Source organism: Malaya genurostris, chromosome 3 (assembly GCF_030247185.1).
Source record: "Malaya genurostris strain Urasoe2022 chromosome 3, Malgen_1.1, whole genome shotgun sequence".
NCBI classification, from domain to species: domain Eukaryota; kingdom Metazoa; phylum Arthropoda; class Insecta; order Diptera; family Culicidae; genus Malaya; species Malaya genurostris.
This window is the reverse complement of record NC_080572.1, coordinates 179,686,162-179,711,578: the sequence shown is the minus strand read 5'-3', so window position 1 is coordinate 179,711,578 and position 25,417 is coordinate 179,686,162. Positions and strand designations below refer to the sequence as shown.

General features: G+C 38.4%; 2 protein-coding genes across 2 annotated transcripts; one reads left to right on the top strand and one right to left on the bottom strand.

Annotated features, from left to right (window-relative positions):
• Nucleotides 1-661: 661 nt before the first annotated feature.
• LOC131435667 (nuclear valosin-containing protein-like) lies at nucleotides 662-5,489 on the top strand. Its single transcript, XM_058603791.1, has 7 exons — nucleotides 662-1,180; nucleotides 1,411-1,846; nucleotides 1,911-2,452; nucleotides 2,512-3,014; nucleotides 3,075-4,242; nucleotides 4,307-4,882; nucleotides 4,950-5,489. Exons 1-7 carry the CDS (start codon nucleotides 1,115-1,117, stop codon nucleotides 5,004-5,006), a joined length of 3,348 nt encoding a protein of 1,115 aa, XP_058459774.1. The 5' UTR covers nucleotides 662-1,114; the 3' UTR covers nucleotides 5,007-5,489.
• Nucleotides 5,485-12,433, bottom strand: LOC131435669 (carboxypeptidase B1-like). The gene is made up of 3 exons (XM_058603793.1): nucleotides 11,860-12,433; nucleotides 11,539-11,798; nucleotides 5,485-5,814 (listed from the first exon to the last, which is right to left on the bottom strand). Exons 1-3 carry the CDS (start codon nucleotides 12,223-12,225, stop codon nucleotides 5,487-5,489), a joined length of 954 nt encoding a protein of 317 aa, XP_058459776.1. The 5' UTR covers nucleotides 12,226-12,433; the 3' UTR covers nucleotides 5,485-5,486.
• Between the last annotated feature and the right edge of the window lie 12,984 nt (nucleotides 12,434-25,417).

Genomic DNA, 25,417 nt, shown 5'->3' with positions numbered 1-25,417 from the left:
GTGATGAACTGATACAAAAAACCTGAAATAGTTATAAGATCATGTACAAAATAAATGTGTTTTATTTAATGTAATTCATAATAGCAACTCGCTTGATAAAAACAGTGATTAGATTAAATAATGCATACCAACATACTAATATGATATTCGAAATGCATTTGGTTTAAAGTACTATGTATTGTGGATGCCACGGCGAAGAAAAACTTATGTATATTGACTATGAAATAAACGTATTTATGAAAAAAATCAACTTTAACTAGAGTTCGTTCCTTTCAAACAAATTTTTCAATTTGAATTTACGGTGAAATTGTTTGTCAAGAAATTGACAGGAAAGCACAAGTGAAATATTTTTGATTCATACCAAAATATTGATCGAAACAAACTAATCCAGTGAGAAAAATCAAATATTATTTTTTTCTATCCGTATAGCTATTACAGATTGTGACTTATGATCACATACAAATGTATTATTGCTGCCATTCTAGGTCTGAGGAATGTTGCCGAATGTGTGACATAAACGCTGAAGCATGCTTTTGTGAACTGTTCGAGAATTAATCTGAGAGCGCATGCGAATATCAAATAATTTTGCATTATTGGCATCTCTGCTTTGCCGAAAAACAAATGTCAAATAATGTTTATAGTCTTTTTCGCAAAATCTTACTGTTTGCATTGGTGTGCTCGAGAAGTAATTGTGGACGAAACCTGAAGAAAAATAATTGTTTCGTACGATTTCTTGTTTTTTTATTGAGTGGGTTTCGTTCGCGGATGTACGTTGTATTGTACTGATATTTTAAATAAAACCAGATATTCCGTGGATAAGCCTTTTTGCTGAAACAAACAGGCATAGGAATTTGTTTCGATTCGTTATCACGAGAAAATTTTGTGTGGGTTTAATTGAGTTCCTCGTGCGCTTGACAGCCGGCAAGCATCAAATTGAACGAAGTGGAAGAGTGCTCTTGGTGGTATTGGTGCAATTATCGCTCGGGCAGGCAGTCAGCAAGAAAGTGTCAAATTTTGTCCAAAAATTTCATTCTTGCTGCGGAATCGACGCTGCGTCGTGGGAAGTTTTTCCGTCAACCCAGTGTTACCGAGATTAGTTTAAAAGTGCGTAAGAATGTTGCAGAAAAAGTCAACTGGCGGAGGATTGTACGATCCAATGATCATTCCACGCGTTAAGCAGGTATTTAGACCAACGAATCAGAAGGGGGCTCTTTTTCTAAGTTTGCTGAAGGAACCAAAATGGAGTCTGTTTTTGTTTTGAGGTTAGGAGTCTTTAGATCATATTTTGGCTTCCCTCTCATCGCTAATCGATATCGGTTGTGTTTTCGTCTGTTTCGAATGACACTCTAAATGTTCATGTGAAGTGAATTAAACAGATGTTCTTCTAAATATTGTTTGTTATGTCCGTAGTACCTGGAGGAAAATGTTCATCAGACTTATGTGGATGTCGGAGTAATGGCTCGCGAGTTGCAGGAGCGCTATCGGGAATACACAAGACGAAAGGCCGTCCCGTTTCGAATGCTGGTGGAACAAGCATACAAAACAGTACTGCACAGCTACGGATTGGACAGCAATCCTTCCAGTGAAAATGAGGAAGACGGCAATTCGGATCTAGAAGTGATGGAGGAAGGCCCAGGCAGTAACGCTAATCACATGAATGAGACACTGACGAACATGTATATGAACAACAAAAATAAACCTACGAGCGGCGCGGCCGTATCCGCTGGAGGTGGAAATGATGGAGAAGCGATTGACATCAGCAGTGATGAGGATGATGAAGGTGGAAACTCGCGGGATAAAGAAAAGGCCGTTTCGACAACGAGTGACAGAATGAAACTGATTGAAAGTAAGTGTGATTTGGTTGAGTCTTCGAGATTAAATTTTTATTTTCTTTTTAATTTGATTCACAGCTCAAATCGCGTCCAACAAGCATATAACGGTAACAAAAGTGATCCGAGCAGAAAAACCCAGATCTGGTGACGAAGCAGTTGATTCCAGCAACGGTAGTACCAATGGTCCTCGTAAAGCCTCCGACCCGATGCAGCTGCAACAGCCCAAACGTCGTCGTTTGGAGCAGGGAAATATGCCACAAAATTCCGAAATCAGCAATAGTTCGAATCCGTTGTTCCAGCACCTACAACCAGCTGCTCAACCTCATTCGAGACCGGTGTCACAGAACGAAAAAGGTATGGCATCCAGACCGGAACCGGGACCACCTGCCAATAATCTTCGTTCCAAGCGATTCAAGAAAGAAGTTTGCGCTCGTTTCATCGATACGAACTTTGACGATATCGGCGGAATGGATCGGATTTTGCGTGAGTTGTGTGAGCTACTGTTGCACGTTAAACATCCCGAAGTTTATCGTCATATTGGCTTACCACCACCGCGAGGATTCTTACTGCACGGACCTCCTGGATCGGGCAAAACTCTGCTGGCTCAAGCAATCGCTGGAGTGAGTATTACTGACTTTAACCGCGTAGTTCATTTCTGCAGTACGTGTGATTATTTCAGCAATTGAAAATAGGGCTAATCGAAGTTCCTGCTACGGAGCTTGTCGGCGGAATTTCCGGAGAATCGGAGGAACGCATTCGAGAAGTTTTCGAACAGGCAGCAGTTCTTTCACCCTGTGTCTTATTCATTGATGAAATTGACGCCATCTCTTCGAATCGCCTGAACGCTCAGAAGGACATGGAACGGCGTATCGTTGCCCAGCTGCTGAGCAGTTTGGATGGTTTACCCAAGTTGGAAGGAGGTGACGGAGTTCTGGTCATCGGTGCCACTAATCGTCCCGATGCACTCGATCCGGCATTGCGTCGTGTTGGGCGCTTCGATCAGGAAATTTCTCTCGGTATTCCGGATCGGGAAGCGAGAGCACAAATTTTGAAGATCATTTGTCGGAACCTCAAAATCGAACAGTCGATTGACTACGATGAGCTGGCCAAACTAACTCCTGGCTATGTCGGAGCGGATCTGCTGGCTTTAGTTACACGGGCGGCGACTACCGCTATTAAGAGGTAAGTTCAGATTAGCTTGTTTTTGTGATTGCTTGCTTACTTGGCTTGAATTTTTTCTAGGATGCTCACAGAACGCGAAAGGCTGCAAATGATTGCCGAAGCTAAGAGACAAGTTGAACTGGAAGTTCTCCGGCGTAAGAAGGGAGCTGAGGTGCCACCGAAAAAGGACGACGATGATGACGATGTTGCCATTATGGACGTCGAAGATGTTCCGCAAACAGTAACCGCTGCCCAGGGTAATCTGAATGGCGATGTTTCAGCGGATGACGTCGTTGCCTTGGAAGATGACGTCGAAGAAGTGGTCAACTTGGACGACGACAAAGATGAGGCACCGGAAGCGAAGGAAGCCGAAAAGAAAGAGTCTCAAGGTGATGATAAAACGGCTGATGCTGTGAAAGATTCGGAACAGGTGCAGGTGGTACAGAAGGAGGAAGAAAAGAAGATTGAGACAAAGGAAGCTGATGAAGCTGTTGGTGGTGAGAAGAAAGCAGCACCGGATGCGGGAGAAGCACAGGCAAATTCTGCTGAAGCTAAACCGGCAGAGGTTGAAAAGATGGATGATAGCGAGGCTACGGACGAATTGAAGTCGAAAGAAGCGGACAAACAGTCGGATGGGGCCAAATCTGGGGAGTTGAATGATGATATTGAGATGGTTGCCGACAGTAGTACTTCCGGAGATAAAGTTGAGGCACGGGAAACAACCTCATCCAGTGAAGTTGAAAAGGCACCGGCAGAAACCAGTGCAGCCGAAGACAATGCTGAGGTGGTTTCAAATAATGTGGAAATCGATGAACCGTTGTGCGAAGACATGGAATCAGACCCACTGCCTCCCGCCGTTCTGACTTTAGATAAATTGCTGAATCTGCTGCTGGACCACAGCAATCCTCTACCGGACGAGGAATTGGAATGCCTAAGCATTGAACGGGACGATTTCATTCAATCGCTGAAATCCGTACAACCGTCGGCCAAACGGGAAGGTTTTATAACTGTGCCGGATGTAACCTGGAACGATATCGGTTCTCTGGGTGACATCCGGGAGGAGCTGAAGCTGGCAATTTTAGCCCCGGTGAAATTCCCGCAACGTTTGAAACTTCTGGGACTGAATACACCTTCGGGGGTGCTGCTCTGCGGTCCTCCCGGTTGTGGTAAAACCTTACTCGCAAAGGCAGTTGCCAACGAAGCTGGAATCAATTTCATTTCCGTGAAGGGACCAGAGTTGTTAAATATGGTAAGTTTGTTTTGGTTTTTCTAGTCTAGTAATTAGACTTATGATTATAATTACTTTTCCGCAGTACGTCGGTGAATCGGAACGTGCAGTCCGCCAGTGTTTCCAGCGAGCCCGTAATTCTGCTCCGTGTGTAATCTTCTTCGACGAATTCGATTCGCTGTGTCCGAAACGGTCGGACAGTGCGGAAGCCGGTGCCGGTACGCGTGTCGTCAATCAGCTGCTTACCGAAATGGATGGCATCGAAGACCGGAAGGGAGTGTTTCTGATGGCAGCCACAAATCGACCGGACATTGTCGATCCGGCCGTGCTTCGTCCCGGTCGACTGGACAAGATTCTGTACGTGGGACTGCCGGACGAACCGGATCGGGTGGATATACTGAGAGCGCTTACCAAGGATCGTACTCAACCTCCGCTGGCCGACGATGTCGACTTGAGCATCATCGCCCGATTGACGGAAGGTTTCACCGGTGCCGATCTGGCTGGACTCGTGCGGCAAGCCTCGTTACAAACTCTCAAGGACTCGATAGCTGCTTGCAGCAGCGAAGACAATAGTTTAGCCGATTCGGAGGAACTACTCAAGGTGGGACTGGTCCACTTCAAAGAAGCGATACGTGGCATCAAACCTTCCGTCAATGAAGAGGTAATTTGTAATGAACTAAATTCCGATCATACGAAATCCTAACCTGTTTGCGTTCCTCTCTTTACAGGACAAGAAACACTACGAACGGTTGAAGCTTAAATACGGAACACCAGCAGCGCAATGAGCACATTGTATCCAATATAGCATTTTAAGGGCAGGATTTAGCATTTTATCAATTAAGAATCAAAACACTGATACAAATCTTACTACTCGTAGTCAGAAGCAGTTAATTCCCTAAATTAACGATTATTCTTATTCGAGATGTAGAAAGCGTAGTTTTTGTTTCCGCTGTCTCCGGAAAACGAAACAACCTAGTTTATTACAAACTAAGCCACTGGACGAGCCTCGAGCATTAAAATGTATTTAGATGATTAAAAACACTTATTCAGAACGCAGGTCCTTCAATCCCCAAGAATTGATTCTTGTTTAAGTACATTACTACTATATTGAAGATAATTCTGTTTTGTGAACACAGATATTTGTATCTCTGGAACAAACCGATTTTGGTATTTCGCTTGAGATTCTGTAAGAAAAAATAGAACTATACGGAAACACTGAACTACAGGACACAAAAGTATGTAACAGGAAATAAATACCTTGGAGTCTAGATGGCAGTTTTGCTGCGCGTGAAAGAAATCCTTGGGCTGATGGCCAACTGCCGCACCATAGCTTGAATCCCGATCCAGCTCTCCCGGCAGATGCGGGCAATGTCCTCCGTCGGGGGATGAAAACATTTGCTGGCAATTTCCATCACCAGTGCGAACGGAACTTTTTCGATGTCGTGGGCATAGTCGATGCTGGAGCCACCGACGGCATTGTCCAGGAAGGCGGATGCACTACCGCAACGATACTTGACGCCACATGCGGCCACGATCGCGTCCGCACCGGCTTGGGCCACTTCGTCCTGATGTTTCCAGTTTTGGGGCAAGGTGCTGAAAATATATTTCCACTCAGAAAATTGCAAAAACAGAATGTATGGCATGCTTGATAGGTATGTGAAATCTAATCTGTCACATTTGGCCTTGTAAACAAAATAAGTTTTGAGACTTAAATTGTACACGGCAATCACCCCTATTCTGTACGTCGATCGATTCGAAATATTCCGATCCAATGTGCAATTTTCGAACATTACTCGATCGACTTGCGTATGTATTACTAAAGTTTGGTTTAGAATCGTTCTAATATGTTTATACATGTGTGACGGTTTCATTTACTAAGAAATTAATAATATAAACAATTTAGAATATGTAGAGAGTGTTGACAGCTTTGATGGTAATTGTTCGCAATTTCAAGTTGCGGATTTTGCGGATTTCGCGCGGTTTCTGCTCAGATTTTTATGCAATGATGCGGATTTCGCGCAAAATTCAAGAAACATTGTTTCACATTTGTGGATCATTTGTTAAAAACCTGTTTTAATCCACCTAGTGGTGTAATGATGCCTTTCTCATATCAACCATACCATCATATATAATACTGTGATATTCTTCAAAATAATTTCCTTCGATTCCAAAAAACAATAACCGAAATCGGTTTTTTTGACCGTCTATTGATAAAAATTATTAATTGGAGAAGATTTGAGGTCGATTTAGAATTTTTTTTACGGTTTTTCGCCCTTTTCAGTGATGGTATATAATTTTAACACACTTTACCTTATATTGCTGGATCCGGAAGTCGGATCTAGATGAAGTTCAGGAATTACCTTTTATTTGAATCTAAGATTATGAAAATCGGTGGCGCCATCTTTGAGAAAAGCTAGGAAACATATTTTCATTTTTTGCACATTTTATCCCATAACTCCGGAACCGGAAGTCGGATCCAAACAATATTCAAGAATTTTGTATGGGAGCTTTCATTTGAATCTAAGTTTGTGAAAATCGGTTCAGCCATCTCCGAGAAAAGTTAGTGCGAAAAAACGTTACATACACACATACGCACATACACACACACACACACACATACACACACAGACATTTTGCGTACTCGACTGAGTCGAATGGTATATGCCGGTTTTCACAGTGATTGCATAACCTTTCTATATGAGAAAGGCAAAAAGCAAATTTTGGAAGCTTGTGAGTTTTATGAAACCCCAAAAAAACTGAATTTTCACTTCGATAAAACCAAAATTTACGAGGAGGCCTTGATAAAACCAAAATTGTCTTCAGTGGACAAAACTTCGGTTTTATGCTTTCCGAGCTCATTGGGTTGGGTAAGAAGAAAAAATGAACAAGAAAAAGTTCAATCGTTCATCTAGTGCTGGACTCGACTCGATTCCATCCGTGGTGATAAGAAATTGTTGTAATAGTTAGTTGGTTTCACTATTAAACATTTAAAATTGCTCTTTTGCGTTCTGGATTTTTTCCTGAAATATGGAAGAAATCCTATGTGTTTCCGGTTTACAAAAGTATCCAACTACCGTGTAATTGCTGCTTTGTGCGCTGTATCGAAGTTGTTTGAAATTATAGTTCTGGACACTTAGTTGGTCTGACTACATCTATCAGACTCAGCCTGGATTCATGCCAAAGCGTTCAACTTCCACAAATTTAGTAACCTACATCAGCACGACTACAGTAGATTCTATATACACCAATTTCTCTGATGCGTTCAACGAAATCAATCATCACATAACGATCTCCAAGTTAAGTAGACTAGTCTTTAACGAATAATTTTTGAATTGACTTCGATCATATCTAACTGGTCGTGAAATAATAGTGAAAGTAGGAGACTGTACAACCTCACCATTTGCTGTTACCTCTGGAGTTCCTCGAGGAAGTCACCTTGAACCGTTTATATTTTTATTGTAGCTCAACGATCTAAATTTTTCGATCAAGTGTATGAAATTAATTTAACTTCCATATAATAAAATCTGCAGTTGACTCAGAGTTCCTACAAGCAGAGCTAATAAAAGTCATTTTCATTGACTGAAAAATAAACGAAAATGACAAGAAATTATTATCACTCTCAGTTTCGCTTGCAAACTATGAGAACGAAATCCATGTCCAGTCAATGACATAAGCGGGACAGTAGTTAATTCCCTAACAGTTTCCCGACAGTTTTTTCTTTCATTTGCCCTTTCAGTCATTTGCAGTTTTCAGTGAAAATCCCATAGTATGCAGTGTCGATATTCAACCAAAGCTGTGAGAATTGAAAACGACAGAAAAAGGTTTCACAATAAGTTTTAACTGTTTATGCTCGAATTTGTAGTAGTTTTGGTTTCCAAAGAAGTTCTGGGATGTAATTACTTCGATTTGCCATATTTTAGTCACTTTTTATAGCCAAGCGTCACATATTTTCAATACACCGATGCAAGAATGAAAATTTCAATTCTGCTGTTGCTACCTGAAGACGTTAGTTTGGTTTCGTCTTGTCATAGAGGGAAGAGTGACGTTGGCAATTATGCTCTCTCATTTTTTCGATGAGAAACTAAAATGCTTCGTCTCTCTTCGTTTGTTCTGGTGTCGGTCATTTGCGAATGAGACAGTAAAACATTGAAAATGAGACTGCTGAAATGGTTTTTTTTCATTGAGAATGTGTGACAATTTTAAGCTCTGCCTACAAGAACAGTTGAGCTTGAGCTTGAGCGACCACCCCTGGTTGCTACTCCGTTACTGATCGGGATTAGCTGAATTGTACAGAGAGTTTCTAGATGATCCATCCTGGGACTGGTAAATCATCCTTCAATGTACATCTTCTGGTAATCCCAGAATTCATTGATCAGTACCGGCGCCGGACAGGCCCGAACGTAGATCGTCTAAGGAATGGGAAGGGATGTTAGTCCAACACTTGTTGTTACTAGAGGCCGTATATACAACTGCGCACTCCACAAGTGTCACGGGAGAAGGATTTTTGTTAGTAAAAATTTCAGTATTGGTATTATTCGCGCGCGACTCAGTATGTGCCGGTTTCAAGATGCTCGGATGCACCACTAAACTCACTGACTTCCCGAGTGAACGTTTCAACAATATTTTATATTGAAGTCTTGATTCACAGCTCTTATTCGAGTAAACTGAAAAAAAATTTGCAATACTATCGCGAAAGAATAAAAACTTCCCTATTTTTTATAAATGAAATTACAAAATAAACGGAATGAATAGGATTTAGACAAAACAGTTGATTCAGTGCATTGACATATTCTAAGCAGTTGTTATAAAATCATTTTAAATCACCAAACAAAGGTCAACAGACCTCACGCGCGTCCTGATCCTTTATTATTTCCACTTTATTATTTTAATTATTTAAAAAAATTATTTATTGGTTATATTGGTTGATCTGGGCAGCCGGCTACCGAGAAAAATATAAATTTATTGTTTGAAATATTAATATTAAGTATTTTTTTACTATGCATTCAATATACTGATATATGTTATCTTTGTCATTAACTTTGTAATATCAATAATAATATTGGATTTAAGACTGTCCCAGAAAGCATGGACGCAATTTGATTTCGCTGCAAATAATTCACAAATGTTAGATATTCAAGTTTTATTCGATATACTGATAATATTAGACTACAACAACAGAATATTATTCTCAACATTTGCTACTTAGCCATTGTAGACTAGCTGGCGCACCTTCTTGCGGACGTTCCTCATTAAATTGCGTTTCGAATTCGTGGCGACAAGTTTTGACACTTTTTGCCGAGACATGTTTCCTAAGATGTGCCTTCGTTAATGACCAAAATTCCTCAATTGGTCGAAGTTGTGGACAATTTGGTGGATTCATGGCTTTTGGGACGAAAGTGACATTTTTGGTAGTATTTTGAGTAGTGGCAAGAAGCAAGATCTAGCCAGAAGACGACAGGATCCTTGTGGCTTCGAATCATGGGTAGAAGTCGTTTTCGTAAACATTCCTTGATGTATATTTCGCTGTTCATTGAAGCAGTGGTGATGAAGGGTTTCGAAATCTTACCGCAGCTACAAATTGCTTGCCAGACTATAGCTCTCTTACCAAATTTTTCGACTTCAATCGATGTCTCGGACTGGTTTAACATGTAGGTTTCGTCGTCCATGATTATGCAGTTCAAAGTTCCAGCAAGAATCGTATTGTACAGCTTTCGAACCCTCGGCCTGATCGATGTTTCTTGTTTCGGACTACGTTTTGGTTGTTTCTGCTTCTTATAGGTTCAAAGATTCAAACGTTCTTTAGCACGAAGAACATTTGACTTCGAAGTGCTAACTTTTTTGGCCACATACCAAACTGAAACCTTCTTCTTTTGCTCGAACGCCTTCAGTATACGTTTATTCAACTGAGGGTTAGCAGGACCTTTTTTTACCCTTTTTCGATTTATCCTCAAAGGTGTTATCCTCACCGAACTTCCTGATTGCATTTCGCACGGCTTACTTCACTTACTCCTTCCATTTTTGCTATCTTTCTCAGTGACAGTCCGCGTTCTGTGCACCATTTTTCGACGTTGTTCTGCTGAAAGTCCACGCATTTCGAAACAAACTAATGACAACGAATAAACAACTGCACAAGTGGTTAGAGAAGAGTGTAAACAACAGGATGCAGCCATAAAAATTGACAGATTCTGATTTGGTTTTTGGTTGCGTCCATACTTTTTGGGACAGTCTTTATTCTTCTTGAAAAGCAACGCAATTATTTTAATGATGTTCCAACATTTCTACACCACGTTTATACCTCGATTTTCTTTTTAGCCGTAAATCATTCGATAAAAATCTGTTCTCAGATTCCTTTTGTAAATTTGGGAAACGAAAATAGTCGGGTCAGATCTGGCGAATATGGTGGTTGCAGTAGCAATTCGAATCTTAATTCATGGAATTTAGCAATCGTATCGATCAACTTGTGACACGATGCGTTTGATCAGCTGCCAGAAAACGTGGCACACACTTTGAAAAGACTTTTTTTTCATATTCATATAAATTGTGAATACATTTCCTTTCGAGGAAATGTCTTGGCATTGTTTAGACTTTTCTGTTTCAACAGACTTCGCAGTTGATTTATAGCATGAAGAATCATTGCACGACTAGTACTACACTAACTGAAGGTCGGGGTTCAAACATACGACAACTGGCTTGTATGACCAGCGCCTTATGCACTGAACCATCAACCCAAAATTCTTAGTGTCTGTTGAATCGTAGCACCATCAATGGTTCTGTACGCCAAAAATCGGATGCAAAGTCGGTTGACACAGGAGGTAAAATTTCACAAAAGGAATGTTCTAGACAAAGCTTGCTTTTTCCTTCCGATATCTTGACAATATCACAGCTATCTCCTGCAAAAACTTTCGATTTTCCAGAACAATGGAATGAACTTTTGAGACGATTTCCGGAACAACAGTTCCATTTGGACGACGAGATCGTGATGCACAGTCGGTGTACGCACGACCACGATCAAATTCTGCATAGCAATCAATTAGGGTTCATTTCCTTGGAGCAAAGCCCGGATAATGCTGATCAGGCCATTTCTTAATTTTCAGTAGTATCACTGAAGACACAATAACTAACACACTAATAAGGCCGATGTCATGAAATTTTTACATATGGCATATGAAGTATGTATATATTTAACGCTTGTGGGATTTTCAATTAGTCACGCCACCTGTCTGTCAGACCGAGAATTTTTGACCGACGTGTTGGTATTGAGGGTTCATCATAAGAATAAAGAAATTAACGATGAAACAGTTTTTACGAAAGAATTACCTTGAATATGCTCTTGGATACAGAATTGCTTTAGCGTGTGAATGCAAGGACAGATAAAATTTACAGTTGGGCCGAAGCATCCGAAAAATATCCCGAACATTTCTTGTCTCTTGCTCGGAAAACGGCCGTTCTCCACGGTACACCAGCGAACAGTACTTCGGGGTTCCGATTCCCCAGGATATATTGAAATTTCGATTGCAATCCACACCAACGCAACGGTCCCGTCCCAGTGGCCGTCTAGTTTTGCGCCACATTTTGTTCTGAAATTATTCGTTTATTAGCACATAAAGAAGATATTCCGGAACGGCTGAAATAGTTTACATATTCCCGGCTATACTCATACCCATCGGGGTTCAAAAGGGGTAGAATGATCCAGTCAAAGTTTCGTAGCAGCCTCGAATTGATTGCGTCCCGCTCGACCAACTGATGCACCACATAAAGTGCAACGGAAATGGTAATCCATTCTCGGGCATGGATCCCGGCGTCTATCAGAATGTAGAACTTGGTCCGTTTTTGCTTAACGTTTGTACTGATTCGGACGGTACGTATTTCGCGACCCTCGTAGGAATAGGCACTGGAGAATTTTTTTATCTTACTTGGATAGTTTTGTTCTAAATCCGCGAGGTATCGGTTTATTTCCTTGTGGCATAGATAACCGTTGAACGTGGAAGACTGATCAAGGCTCATTTTTGCTTCAGATAATTAAATATACTCTTGATTTATTCATTCTAGATTGTCGGCCACTCACAGAACTAAACCGCTAGCTGATTTGTTCAAATTATCAATTCACGTTAATTTACATATTTACATATCGAAAATATCAGTAAATTTTCCTGTCCCGTAACATTCTCAACAAACGATTGCAGAGACAACAGTAAATATACTGTCACGTGGATGTTTGATAGCCTACTAAGGATAAACAAGGAAACGTAGAACGTGATCCAAATAATAGCAGCCAAGATTCCCTGCATTGGGAACTTGTTATGTTTTCGGGGACAAATTTGTTTTATACAGGAGGACGGTGTGTGCTGCGTGGTAAAGTAAGATTTATGAAAAGAAAAATTGGCTCTCTGAAAAAATTCATATTAGTTGATAAGATTCTAGTTCCCATATTTTAAACAGGTCTCACTGATTTCGTTTTGTAAAAAAACGCATTAATGTATGTATTTGATCAATCCCATACTCAAACAATACTGACCACGAAATGATGAAGAATAACAGTTTGAAAACTGCAAAAATATTTTATTCCGTTTTCTTCAATTTGACAAATCGCCAAAAGAATATACCAAGGAAGGGGAAAGTTTCGAAATAAGGGTTAACTGCATAACCACAACCTATCCTGTCTTTTTCCGTTACCGTCCGCTTCCGTCGATTCGGAGGTATGAGAGCCTTCACTGGCAAGGGATCATGTTATGGGATTTGGTGGAAATTGTGTTACAACATGAATAGCAACCCAAATCTTCCTCTTGCACTAGTTTTTTTTTTGCGGTATATAGAATGTGGAGCATTTGTGTAATCAGGACTTCCCATACAGTGACTGAGATAATCGATCTTGGCCATTGTTGGAAAGTCAAAATTTCTATGACCCACAACCACAGACATACAGATATGACACTCGAAACTGGATTATGGAATCGTTGAAAACATTATTTCGCATATTTTCTTAATTGGGACAGGGCTCGACGTATGCGATAGCACCATTGAAGTATACAAACATACAGGCTTCAAACAAAATACAAAATGGATTAAAAAAAAATTTTTTTTATCCACTTGCTGGTGTAATGATGCCTTTCTCATATATAATACTGTGGTATTCTTATCAAAATGTTTCTCTTCGATTTTTGAAGTATAAAAAGGGATTGTTTGTGCATTAACTAGTATATCGTATTAAAAAAAGTGCTTTGTTCGTTTAGGTCATCCTTAAGAAAATGAATTTCACTATTTTCACGCTTCAAATCTGATTTTCTCAGAAACGGTGACGAATATCAAAAAACCCAACTGACAATCCCTTAGAAAATTAGTTTAGATTATTCTGTAAAAATTTCAGAATTGACTTCATTGACTTTAGCGGTCGGGAAAGTCTTTTTTCTGAAGGAAGAATTACATAGCTGAAAATGGCCACTTTAAACTTGTTTATTGAATATCTCCCCTTCAAAGGCATGCATCAAAAATCAGTCCTGACAATGTCTAGATAATTTAATTTAGATGCGATAAGTGCATAAAACATAGGTTTTGTCGCGATAAAAATGAAGTGAATGTTATTTTTGTGAAAGGTAAGTTGATTTCCATACAGGCGCCATTTTTTCTGTTCCAGTTTGCTGGTAACGTAACGAAAAATGAGAGGAAAATAAAATCGGCTCAGCAAGGTTGCTAAACAAGAGGTAGCTTTATTGGATGGAGACACATTTTATGCTTATATATGTCAATTCCATTCAACCGATCGATGTAGTCAAACTAATCAAAAATTTCTCGGCCACCCGGCCCATCGAGAGTCATTTTGCACATATGCGAGGAGCACGGTCGATTCAAAACTACGCAAACTACTGGCCTCAGCTCAATGTAGTCTCAAAAACCTGTTTTAATCCATCTAGTGGTGTAACGATGCCTTTCTCATATTACTCATATTACTCATTGTTCTGACTTAAACTAACAAACTCTACAAATTTTGTTTATCCTATAGTTCGGGAACCGGAAGTAGTATCCACAAAAAATTTATGAATTCCGTATGAAACTGTAAGACTTTTCCTTTGAACCTATAAGATTGTGAAAATCGATCTGACCATCTTGAAGAAAAATGAGTGAGATCTTTTTTGCAGTATTTAATCACCATTTAAAATTCTTCCGAAACCGGATTCACATAACCGGTATAGACGAAGTATGCCAGCAACAAATATGACCTCCAAATTGGAACAGTTTTGAACCTAATTAAACCTAGATTTACTATCTTATGCTCTATATCGATTAAACCAATGAAACGTACTTTTCAAATAAACTTTAATTCATTGACATTCTTTAATTTTTGTATATCATTTATTTTACACCGGCTTTACATTCTTTTATTTTTTCGTTTGCACTTATCATAAAATAGCTAAAATGTTTGTCAACAGAAGCACAGTCTTTTACCAATATCACACACTAGTAGCAGACATCCGCAACCGTTTCGTTTTCTTTAAGCGTGTACGAAATACAACAAAGCACGCATCGTTCGTTTTGTGTCTTCTTCTTACACCGTACCGCCACGTACCGGTGTTGTACATGTTGTATATTGTTGTATATATTGTACATATATGACGATTTGAAAACTTCGACACTCATTGCCCTGTAACTGCGGAACCGGAGGTCGCATCCGGATGAAATTTTACAGTAGTTTTAAAGATAATATGAGCTTTAATTCAAATCAAGATTTGTGAAAATCGATTCAAGCATCGCCGAGAAATCTAAGAAAATTTAATTTTTTTTCAGTTTTTCTTCACCACTTTCGGTGCTTCCGGAACAGGAAATAGAAGGATTTATCAGACAGTTTTATGGTATTTGTACCTTTTTTTTTACCATTGTTGGTGAAAAAATTAAATAAAATTTCCACCTATCACGCTTTAGTTCCGGAACCGGATATAATGTTCCAGACATTTGTAGGAAACTATAAGACCTTTCATTTGAAAATCGGTTCATTCATCTTTGAGAAAAGTGAGTGCATATTTTTTACATTTTTTGGTACATATCATCCTATATTTTCGGAACCGGAAGTCGGATCGGGATGAAATTCAATAGCTGGCTATGGAACCTTGAGACCTTTCATTTGAATTTGTGTTATATACATACACACATGTACACACAGAAACATTTGCTCAGTTCGTCGAGCTGAGTCGAGTGACATGACATTCGGACCTCCGGGCTTCGGTTGAAAAGTCGGGTTTCACAGTGATTGCATAGCCTTTCTATATGACAAAGGCACGCAAAATTTCAATCACTTGGGTTGACCGAATCGTCAATCGTTATTGTTAGTGATTACTATTACACTAGAACTATGAATCATGAGTAATTATGATTGACTAACATGAGGTTATATGTATATGTATTTACTAACTTGCTTACCGTGTATACGCCTGAGCTTAGTAGCAATCATGGATTCTCCATCAAAAGAACGATTGAAGACAAGAAAACATTCAAGTATTTTCGGTATCTTTGACAGTAGTTCACCAGACTCTTCACGCCGTTGAGATGAAATTTATGTAAAAGTATGCACTTGACACGCATGATAGAGCGCGATTGAATTTCCTTATCGAAAAGAACACTGTTAAAATAATTTACTGGACTGAAATTACTGTCAATATATTCGAATTGTGCCAATAGGATCGTAGCATTAGCTATGTAAACGAAGCTATGCCGTGAATCGGCTGCAAAGTCTGTTGAAACAGAAACGCCAAATTCCACGTAATACCAAGACTTTGTTTTGCTTGACGATGTTTCTTCGTATTTTTTTTATTTTCTAATACAATTATATTGAGATTGTGCCAAATGCATTATGTTCTGATTCTCTATTCAGTACAATGATAAATGTTTCATGAATTCTGGTTCTGGCACCAAGTTATATTTTCGAATGTTCTATATGAACGATAATATTTGGCTAGTATTCATTTCGTTCAGTAGCCTATTAAGGTTGAATTTTTAGTTTTGCTATAATGAAAATTCTGAAGTAATACCTATTGTATGATATTACACAGCCATGCATTATTGCTTCAGCAACATCAATGCAATGAACTCAACAGACTTTGACATTACTAGTATTATAAACGACAGTTACTTAGAAAATAAACGATTTTTTACAATAACCATTCTATTGTATTTAACTCGCTTTAATTTCAACACACAGCCGAATACTGCATAAACTCGTGTCACTATTTGATATGTAATTTTAGCTTACGATATAATGCCATCGTGCCCACCGTGCATTTTTCACACCACCATCTCAATTCGAAACAGCAGCGCCCAAGCAATAAAAAATGCGGAAAAGTTTATGTAAACTTTTTCAAATTTCGATTGTTTTTGCTTTTCAGTTTTAGAACCATCCCCGTGGAACGAAACAGTAACCGTTTATACATTTCAAAAACCAATTACGGCTCGGCAAAGCAAAATTTCAAAATTCCAAGAATACTTATTTTTGGTAAATTTAATTGCGAAAATTTATGTGTTTTTAGTTTTCCGGTCTAGTTTTTGAATAATTGATCGGAAACGCGATGCGCGCATTCCGCTACATTTCACCTTAAGTGACGGTATACAATATTTAAAACACTTTACCCTATAACTCCGGAACCGGAAGTCGCATCCGGATGAAATTCAGGAATTCCGTATGGCACCGTGCGATTTTTCATTTGAATCTAAGTTTATAAAAATTGTATGAGCGGTCTCTGAGAAAATCGATTGCACGTTTTTAGTTCAGTTTGCACATTTTACCCCATAACTCTCGAATCGGAAGTCGGATCCAGATGAAATTCAATAGCAGCCTATGAGACTACAAGGCCTCTAATTTAAACCTTCGTTGAAGAAAATCGGTTGAGTGGTCTCTGAGAAAATCGAGTTCACAATGCATAGGGCGCTAGTCTTACAAGCTAGTTGTCGTATGTTCGAGCCCCCCAACCTGGAAGGATTCTTAGTATCGAGCCTACGTAGTACTAGCCATGCAATGATTCTGTGAAAGTCATTTTTTCAATAAAACAGCTTATTGATTGGAGCAAAAATGTAGCAATCGATTTTGATAGATGAAAAAAAATTAAGGCAATCAGTTTCGAGTTAAACGAAAGAATAGAACTATTTTCATAGTCTGGGCGATTTAAACGATACAGTGAATGTTTAAATAAACCTTTTTATTTTATTCATGCAAACGTGATTAGAATTTTCGGAAGCAATTTGATTTGTCAAGTTTCGCATCGCGCGTCGCTTTCTCTCTGGCTTCAATGATGACAAAGAGTACTTAATAGTTGTAAACATTGGATAAGTTCCACAAATCGGTTCTTCTTAGAACCAATGAAATATTCCCAAAGGATTACGTAAAGTTTTCCTCTACTCAGTATGTGAATCTACAAAAAAACTACTGTGACATTTTCGTTGTATTTTCTTACTCTCATTTAGTCCACGTTATTTAATTGTATGGTAGAAAATGTTTGTCGTAAATCAATCGAACTTTAGTATAGATGCACCGTTACAATTGTGGAAAGAAAGCAGGAAAAGTTGCAAAATTCACATAATCAACTAATACGAACGATTATCTATGTTTGGAAATGTGAAAGGACACATGTTAGTCCTCTAGTTATGTCTGTGACATTACCCACCCGCTTTTTTCAACCGCTGAACCATGTTCAATCAAAAGCACTGGTAACAAACATTCGTATCTGCACCTAGGGATGTCGGAATGTCGATTGAGTAAGTGATTAACAACTCAGACAATCGGCTGATATTTGATCGATTAGTTCGAAACTTTTATTCGATTATTTATCTAATCGAATAATTCGAAAAATCCAATACCAATAATCAAATAATCAATCGAGTAATCGATTAATAGCACTGTTAATGGTTTACAATTTAATCGATTAGTTGAAAAAAATTATATTCGATTACTGAACAGTCCTGAAAAACTGAAAAATCCGACATCCGTACCTGCACCGCGATTCCGGTTTCTTGAACACGTTTGGAAACTCGTGCATATGTGCGCTCGATACCGATGGACTTGGAGCTTCGGTGTTGGTTTTCTTTTTCATTACCTCGTGTATAAAATCGAACACTGCACGTTAGAGCTTTCTATACGCTTGTGCCAAATCATTGAAATGAAGAGAGTACTCAAAAGGGGTACTTCGAGATAAAAACAAACATCATATCGGCTCCAATATATGATTAGGGTTTATAGTACGATAGGCCTTTTCAAAAGTTACAAGCTATATTGCTTATTACTCGGGATTTAGGCATTGATTTCTCTCTTTTTTTTGCTCATTGGTGGTGTATCAGTGGTTTGTTTACATGCTCATTCCATATCATTCCATGCTGTTCCATGCAAGGATGGCTTTTATCGTATCAAAGAACACTCACTGGCAACTCTTCACACGATTGAATCAGTGCCATCAAAGAGAGACGGATATCATCGCAGCAGCAGAAACTCGGCATGGCTCATTTAACATAGAATCGACACCAGTGCGAGAGGGAATTTCTCTTGATGACATTTCTGAGAATCAAAGGTTAGCACGCTGCTGTGGGGATCCTCTATGAAGTAACAAACGGTCGCTAATTCTCGTTTCGTGATCCGATTCTATACAGGCAGTTGATAGTTGCGATAGAATCATTTTACTATTGCCGCTTATTGTAACTATGTGCATATAACCTTTGTATAAGTTGTGTCTATGAAAATGTCTGTGAATGCTCTACACAAGGTTTTGAAATATTGCGACCTAGTATGAGAATTATTAAGTTGAATCATCGATTCGATTTTCTGCAATAATTCTCGGGTAATTTTTCAAAAGGGCGTATAAGCAAGTCATGCAAAGAGTTGAGTGGAAACGGAACGTGAAAACCGCTTAGTAATTAATAGAAGAGAAAGTAAACAAAGAGAAACTGTCACTTGTTTATACACCCTTTTGAAAAATTAACCGAGAATTGTCAACTTGCAATTCTCGCTTGGGAAATTCCACACAACAACGATCAGACTGTAATTTTTTTTAAGGGCGTGAAATACTCAGAGTATGAAGTAGAGCGAAGAAATGTAGCAAAATTCTCTCACGGTTCATGCATTGAGAGACTCGAGTTCTTGTAGCACCTTCTACCGGATTGAAAATGTTGTATACAATATAGATAGCAATATAGCAGCTTCTATCAAATTTTCGGCAATCACCAACACTGGTTCCATGTGCATTTGTTTTTAATTAACAATCTACAAAATAATAAAGAATTGTAGATCTTCAAAAAATTAATTCGTATCGCTCATCCTTCCAGAATAACTAGTTCTTTAATTCAATTCATATCGCTCATCCTTCCAGAAGAACTAGTTTTTTTGAGCCACAGACAAAATAAAATTTGTGTTTCAAAGAGTACTAGACTGCATATGAAACAATCGAGAAATTGTGCATCCTAAAGCAAAGTAAGATCTTTTGAAGCAAAAACCACAAAGTAATCATACAACTAGTATTGACAGATGGGTCTTGTGGAAATCCATCCGCATCATTCCGGAATGACACCATTTTTTGTTTTCTTTTGACATGTAATCGTGTTGTCATTTTTCCTTCCTGTGAAATATGAGAAATTTCAAGAACATTTTATTTGCAAGAATAGTTTGAATAAGAACAAATCGTAAGAAATTTATTATTTACAAGTCAGTTAATTGTATTGTATTGTTTATTGTTTAATTTTTCTTTCAGTGCCGGAAGCCTTCGTAAAGGCCTTTGAGACGCACTATTTTTAGAAACTGCTGGATAAACATCCTGTTCAATCCGAATGAGTTAGGAAAATGGAAAATAAATGAAAATATATAAATAAAATAAAAAAATCATAAAATACAATTTTTCACGTTTTTCATGTAACAAAATTTATCTGTTATTAAAAAAACCTCATTTGAACAATGATGCACACTTTATTTGAAAAGTTAGTCTTTCAAATTGATAGGAAGTACTTTATTTTCAATAAAAAGTTCCAGGTTTTTACAATAAGAGGTTACACTATCTGCGAAAAAGAACCAGCGGAAATTCCTAAATTCATAAACAATCTTCTTAAACAACCAGCGTAATTTTTGTGTGTCTTGCTATTACTGAAATTTAAGTACAATACTGTTATAAATTCATCAAACATTCAGTGCAAAAAATTCAATCATGAGACGCATTTTCTTTTGTCGTTCTACTCACCTTATGATTGAAGATGTAGGGGAGACTGGGGCTAAGCCGGACGGATTTAGGAAATTGAAAAAAGCATCCATTTCAACTAAGTTTTTCGTCAAGTTATCTATACCGTTGTGTAGTTTAAACATTCAGCTTCAATTCCTAAACTGTGGTTTGGAAAAATATGCATTAGTTTCCGAAAAAAGTTGCGATGAAGTGACTTAAAATCCAAAACTTCAGAAACTGCGGGGCTAAACAGAACACTTTTTGGAAAATCTAAAAACACCCATTATACGTAGGTTTTTACCTAATTTATTTATAGAGTTGTGTAGCTTCAACTTTCTGCTTCAATTCCCATTTTGTGACTTGAAAAAACATGCATTAGCCTAAATCTTGTGTAATCCAACAATTATTTCGATCCCTGGATTATCTTTATAAAAATGCTTTCATACGTCTGGCAGACGTCAGTTAGCAGACTAACGCTAAGTCAATTCGGGTTGACGTCATTTGTGTTCATGTCAAAACGTTGTCATGTCGTTTTTTACTGATTTGTTGGGTATATTTAATTTCTGTGCATCGCAACGACGGTCTGGTTAGTGTATTTAAAAGTTCATATCGTGCTGAATTCAGTAATTATTCACGGTTACATGGGAATCAAAATTATAACTGTGTCCTGAAAATGAATTGTCTGTGTGAGGCTAAACTGGACAAAAAAAGTAGAAAGACAAATAGTTTTCAAAAAAACTCTAAAGCCAGTTACAGCATCAACAACAGTACCAGGTTTAGCCCAGTTTCCTCTATCCAACAGAGATGCCTGCGATAGACTTTTGAAGATCTATTTGAAGTTTCGCAGATTTTTGGCAACGTTACTGATATTTTTAGTTTACTAGTTTTTCATGTATGTAAATATTTGATATTGAAGTTAAATGATAACATTTTGATTTGGAGCAAATGTTGCACCGTTGAACACATTGTCCGAAAATGATACTTGAACTCTTCTCAAAATTTGATACGGCAACTTTCGGTTTACAGATATATTTTGAAAACTCGCAATCATTTTATGGAAACTATCACCCCGCGGGATACGCCCATGGCATCGGGAAGGAATAAAGAAATTGCTTAACTATAGTTCATAACAGTGCCACTGACAAGCCGACGTAAACTACTCTATTACATATTGTGACAAGTGTTTTGTTTAAATTACCAGTAACTCGTACTGTGGAATGGTTTTTCAAATCTTTCCTGAATTTGTCTGTCACTGATTTTTGTTCACAAATTAAAATTGAACAAATATATCTACCGCCAATAGTTTCTACCGAATCCTTTCAGAGTGATTCATCGGTTTGTCGGTGGCAGTAGAGCCGAAAGTTGGATAAATGAAAGAATGAAATTATTACTCACCCACCCTATAGACTCCGTTGGAATAGGTTTGGTAGAGCGAGAAGATCGATGGATATGCAAATTTCGTAAAGGATTGTAATTTTCATCATAATGTAATATTTAACCTTCCACCAGTTATTCAACGCTTCCACCAGTTTGCGCTTTTGGCGGCTTGCTAGTTATCCCACCAGGCGGAAACGGTTCATCGGTTTGCTCGAACTGCAAGTCGCGCGAAGATACAAACTCTAGCGAGGTTTACCGACTGTCTATTTCCACGAAAAATTCCGCAAAATGCGCGTTGCTCCAGAATTGATTCAACAAAAATACAGAGGAAGTAACTGTGCCTAGTTAACTCACGATGAAAAGTTTTAATCGTTACAATCAAAGTTAACGACTTACAAAGATAAACTTTAGAGCAATAATTTTCAACTTTTTCATTACTTCACGACGGAAAAATGTCTCGTGACTTATGCCGCGGATTTCGACATGATGTGGGTAGTTCTGCTGTTAACTGGTCGATTTAATTCCACCATCAGTGGGGCGACTATGCGCAGACATTATAGTTTATTATAGATAGTCGATACTGTTTTTATTTGATGGGTACAACCCAAACGGAATCAGTTCTTTCTGAATTAGTTTTGTCGACGGACAAATAAAGACAATCTTTACGTTGGAATGATGACAAAAATCGCAAAGATGCATGAATCGGATCAGTACAATTTAGTTCGAAAACTCGCTTCAGTACTTTTGAATCCAAAATCCGGATAAAAACATTAACTGCAAAACCCGAACAAGGCTTGTGAAATTATGAAAATCCTTTAGGAACATAATTATTTTAATAACAGGACAAAAATATTTTGAATGCAAAAACCGAATGAAAACGCAAACTCAAAGTTTTTTCGTGAGATTTCATCAATCTTCAACTTATTGGGTCATTGATTGAGCTCGCTGTTCAATTAGCTAACATTTCTAGGATTATCACATAGGATGCATTTCTCGTCCGGTAGCATTTTTATGTGGGGAAAAACGATCTTGAATTCAGATAATGTTATTCATTTAACTCTACGGCTTTTCATTCTTCAAACAAACCGTAACAATCGTCAACAAAGCGTACTGTTCTACGGTCGTCACAATTTTCTTTGTGATGATTTAACCGGTTTGCTCGTTGTTCAAGTTTGAAGAACAAATGGCTGACACTTCCGGTTTCTGAAATATGATGGTATAAGCGATATAACCGACAAACCGTACTTTCTTCTATCCTCTCAAAATCCGATTGACGGTATTATAATGTATATGTGTAGGGCGCTGGTCTTACAAGCCAGTTGTCGTATGTTCGAGGTCCACTGTATGAGTGACATAAACGATAGACCGTAATTTTTCTATCGGTTCAAGTTTTTTAGAGATGATTAATGTAGACAGAATCTAGCAACAGTTTTGTTACAGGTCACGTTCTATTGAATTAAGGCGAATCAGGAATCAGAACTAATTGGCTCACGTTCCCCTAGTTATTTGGAGATTTGTGCTTCTCCTCAATTTCCTGATGGGAAGGGAAGGATAAAAGGAACATGGAAGGGAATTGAGAGGTGGGTGAAGTAGGTGAGGTGGGTGAGGTGGTAAAACAGCACAAAACATAAAGAAACAAATCTTTTGGCATCCTCGAAAGGATGCTGAACGATTTGCAAGTGCCAAAATGCACAGTTAATAAAACTTCCAACCCCCGAGAGGATTTAGAGATTTTACCAAAGCGACACCACTCTGCATTCCCGGAAGAATGCAGAACGATTCGCAGTGTGTATGAGCTGAAGTAAACTCGGCACCCTATGAAGGATGTCAAACAATCTGCTAAAACCTTTTTAAGGTCAATACAGAAAGGATTCATGCACTCCAGGAAGAACAATGAACCCTTCTGACTATAGCTCTTTACCATATTGGGTGAGGAACGAGAGAATATCCTTTAAGTGTAGCTCCGTATACACAGACTCAACCATGTATGGAGAACCAAAAACCCGGATACGTAGTTGCGTCAATGCAGGACAGTTACATATCAGATGATATGAAAATTCACACAAATCTCACGAAAAATACTCAGCACGTTAAATAGTAGCCATGTGATAATTGAGTTTGCAATGTCCAGTCAGAGCTCTGACCAGAATACTGTAATGATGCTTGGAAAAATGCAGTAGATACTTTGACATTTTCAGATTTAAATTTGGTAGAAATGCTTTTGTCTGAGCGCAAGTTTGCAAGCTGCGCCAGTAGCTGGCATGTTTGGATGCAGCCCAAGAACGAATCTTGTGCTTTATCCAACTAGTTGAAAGTGGTAAAGCTGATTCAGGACCAACGAAACCATTCGTTGCACCAGCTCTAGCCAACTCATCAGCCCATTCATTTCCAGTAATACCAGAATGGCCGGGTACCCATAAGAAGTAAACAGCATTTGAAATGCTGAGGTCTTCAATTTGAGTTCGACATGCGATCACTAGATTCGACCGTGAGTCATTCGAACTGAGTGCTTTTAAAGCTGCCTGACTGTGGGAACAAAAATAAATTCGTTTATCACAGATTCTCTGCTGAAGTGCCGATTGTATTCCACACAGAATCGCGTAGATTACTGCTTCGAACACAGTACAGTATTTACCAAGTGAATCAGACTGCTCTTGCCACGACAGTAGACACCAGCACCAGCACGACCATTCAACAGAGAACCGTCCGTATAACAAACAAACTTGAGTTCGCCTTGGGCGCTATTTGAAAACTCGAATGTTGATTCTATGTTTTAAATCTAGCTTTAAGGGGCGGGTAGGGTCTAACACTTTTGAAAAATCATTTATTTTTTTCTTTGTATTTTATTATAGTAAAACATTTCAAGAATATTCTGTGAAATTTTCAAGCCTATCGGAACAAAACTTAGCAAGTTATGAGACTTTATCTTTGCCGATCTCATACTGCAAAGAAGTAAGAGCTCGGCACACAGGCCCAACACTTCTGCTTCGATTGATAACGTATTATAAAAGAAAATATATGATTTTTTGAAAATATTACACCCTACGGACTCCCTTGAGTAATAGATTGTTTCCATAGATTTTATAAACAAAACACTTTAAAATCATTTTTCTCGAAAGCAGGTCCGTGCCCATCGTTATTCAAAAACTACTGCACCAATTTTTATAAAATTTTGCACACACTTTCTACATATAAAAAACCAGACCCCAACGTTTTCCTTTTCGTTGTTTGTTACTTTGGGGAGGTTTTATAGCTACAAAATGGCGAATTTTTTCGTGAAAAATCGCAGTTCTAACACCAAAAATTCAATAAAAAAAATCAAACAGAAACGTTGGGGTCTAGAAAAACTTCTACTCTAACTATGCTGCTTTGATTTGTTGACTTCTGATTAGTCTGCGCTGAGATACAGTGGACACCGCAAATCGTGATTTTTAAGAAGCGTCCGCAAAAATACCTCTTCATCGACTCATTTCTCAATATTGTTCCACGAAAAAATTAAAAAATGTTGTTCGAATTATGCTTTTTATTATACAAAACATTTGAATTTATTTTGTTGAACGATAACTCTGAAAAAAAATTGCAAAAATGATGTTTTTTTTCATCATTTAGACTCTACTCCTCCCCTTAATAAACAGTTGAACATCTCG

Coding starts and splice junctions, on each gene's coding strand:
- LOC131435667 (XM_058603791.1), top strand. CDS start 1,115: ATGTTGCAGAAAAAGTCAACTGGCGGAGGATTGTACGATCCAATGATC. Junction 4,243..4,306: donor GACCAGAGTTGTTAAATATG/GTAAGTTTGTTT, acceptor ACTTTTCCGCAG/TACGTCGGTGAATCGGAACG. Junction 4,883..4,949: donor AACCTTCCGTCAATGAAGAG/GTAATTTGTAAT, acceptor CTCTCTTTACAG/GACAAGAAACACTACGAACG.
- LOC131435669 (XM_058603793.1), bottom strand. CDS start 12,225: ATGAGCCTTGATCAGTCTTCCACGTTCAACGGTTATCTATGCCACAAG. Junction 11,799..11,859: donor ATGAGTATAGCCGGGAATAT/GTAAACTATTTC, acceptor GAATAATTTCAG/AACAAAATGTGGCGCAAAAC. Junction 5,815..11,538: donor TATCCAAGAGCATATTCAAG/GTAATTCTTTCG, acceptor ATATATTTTCAG/CACCTTGCCCCAAAACTGGA.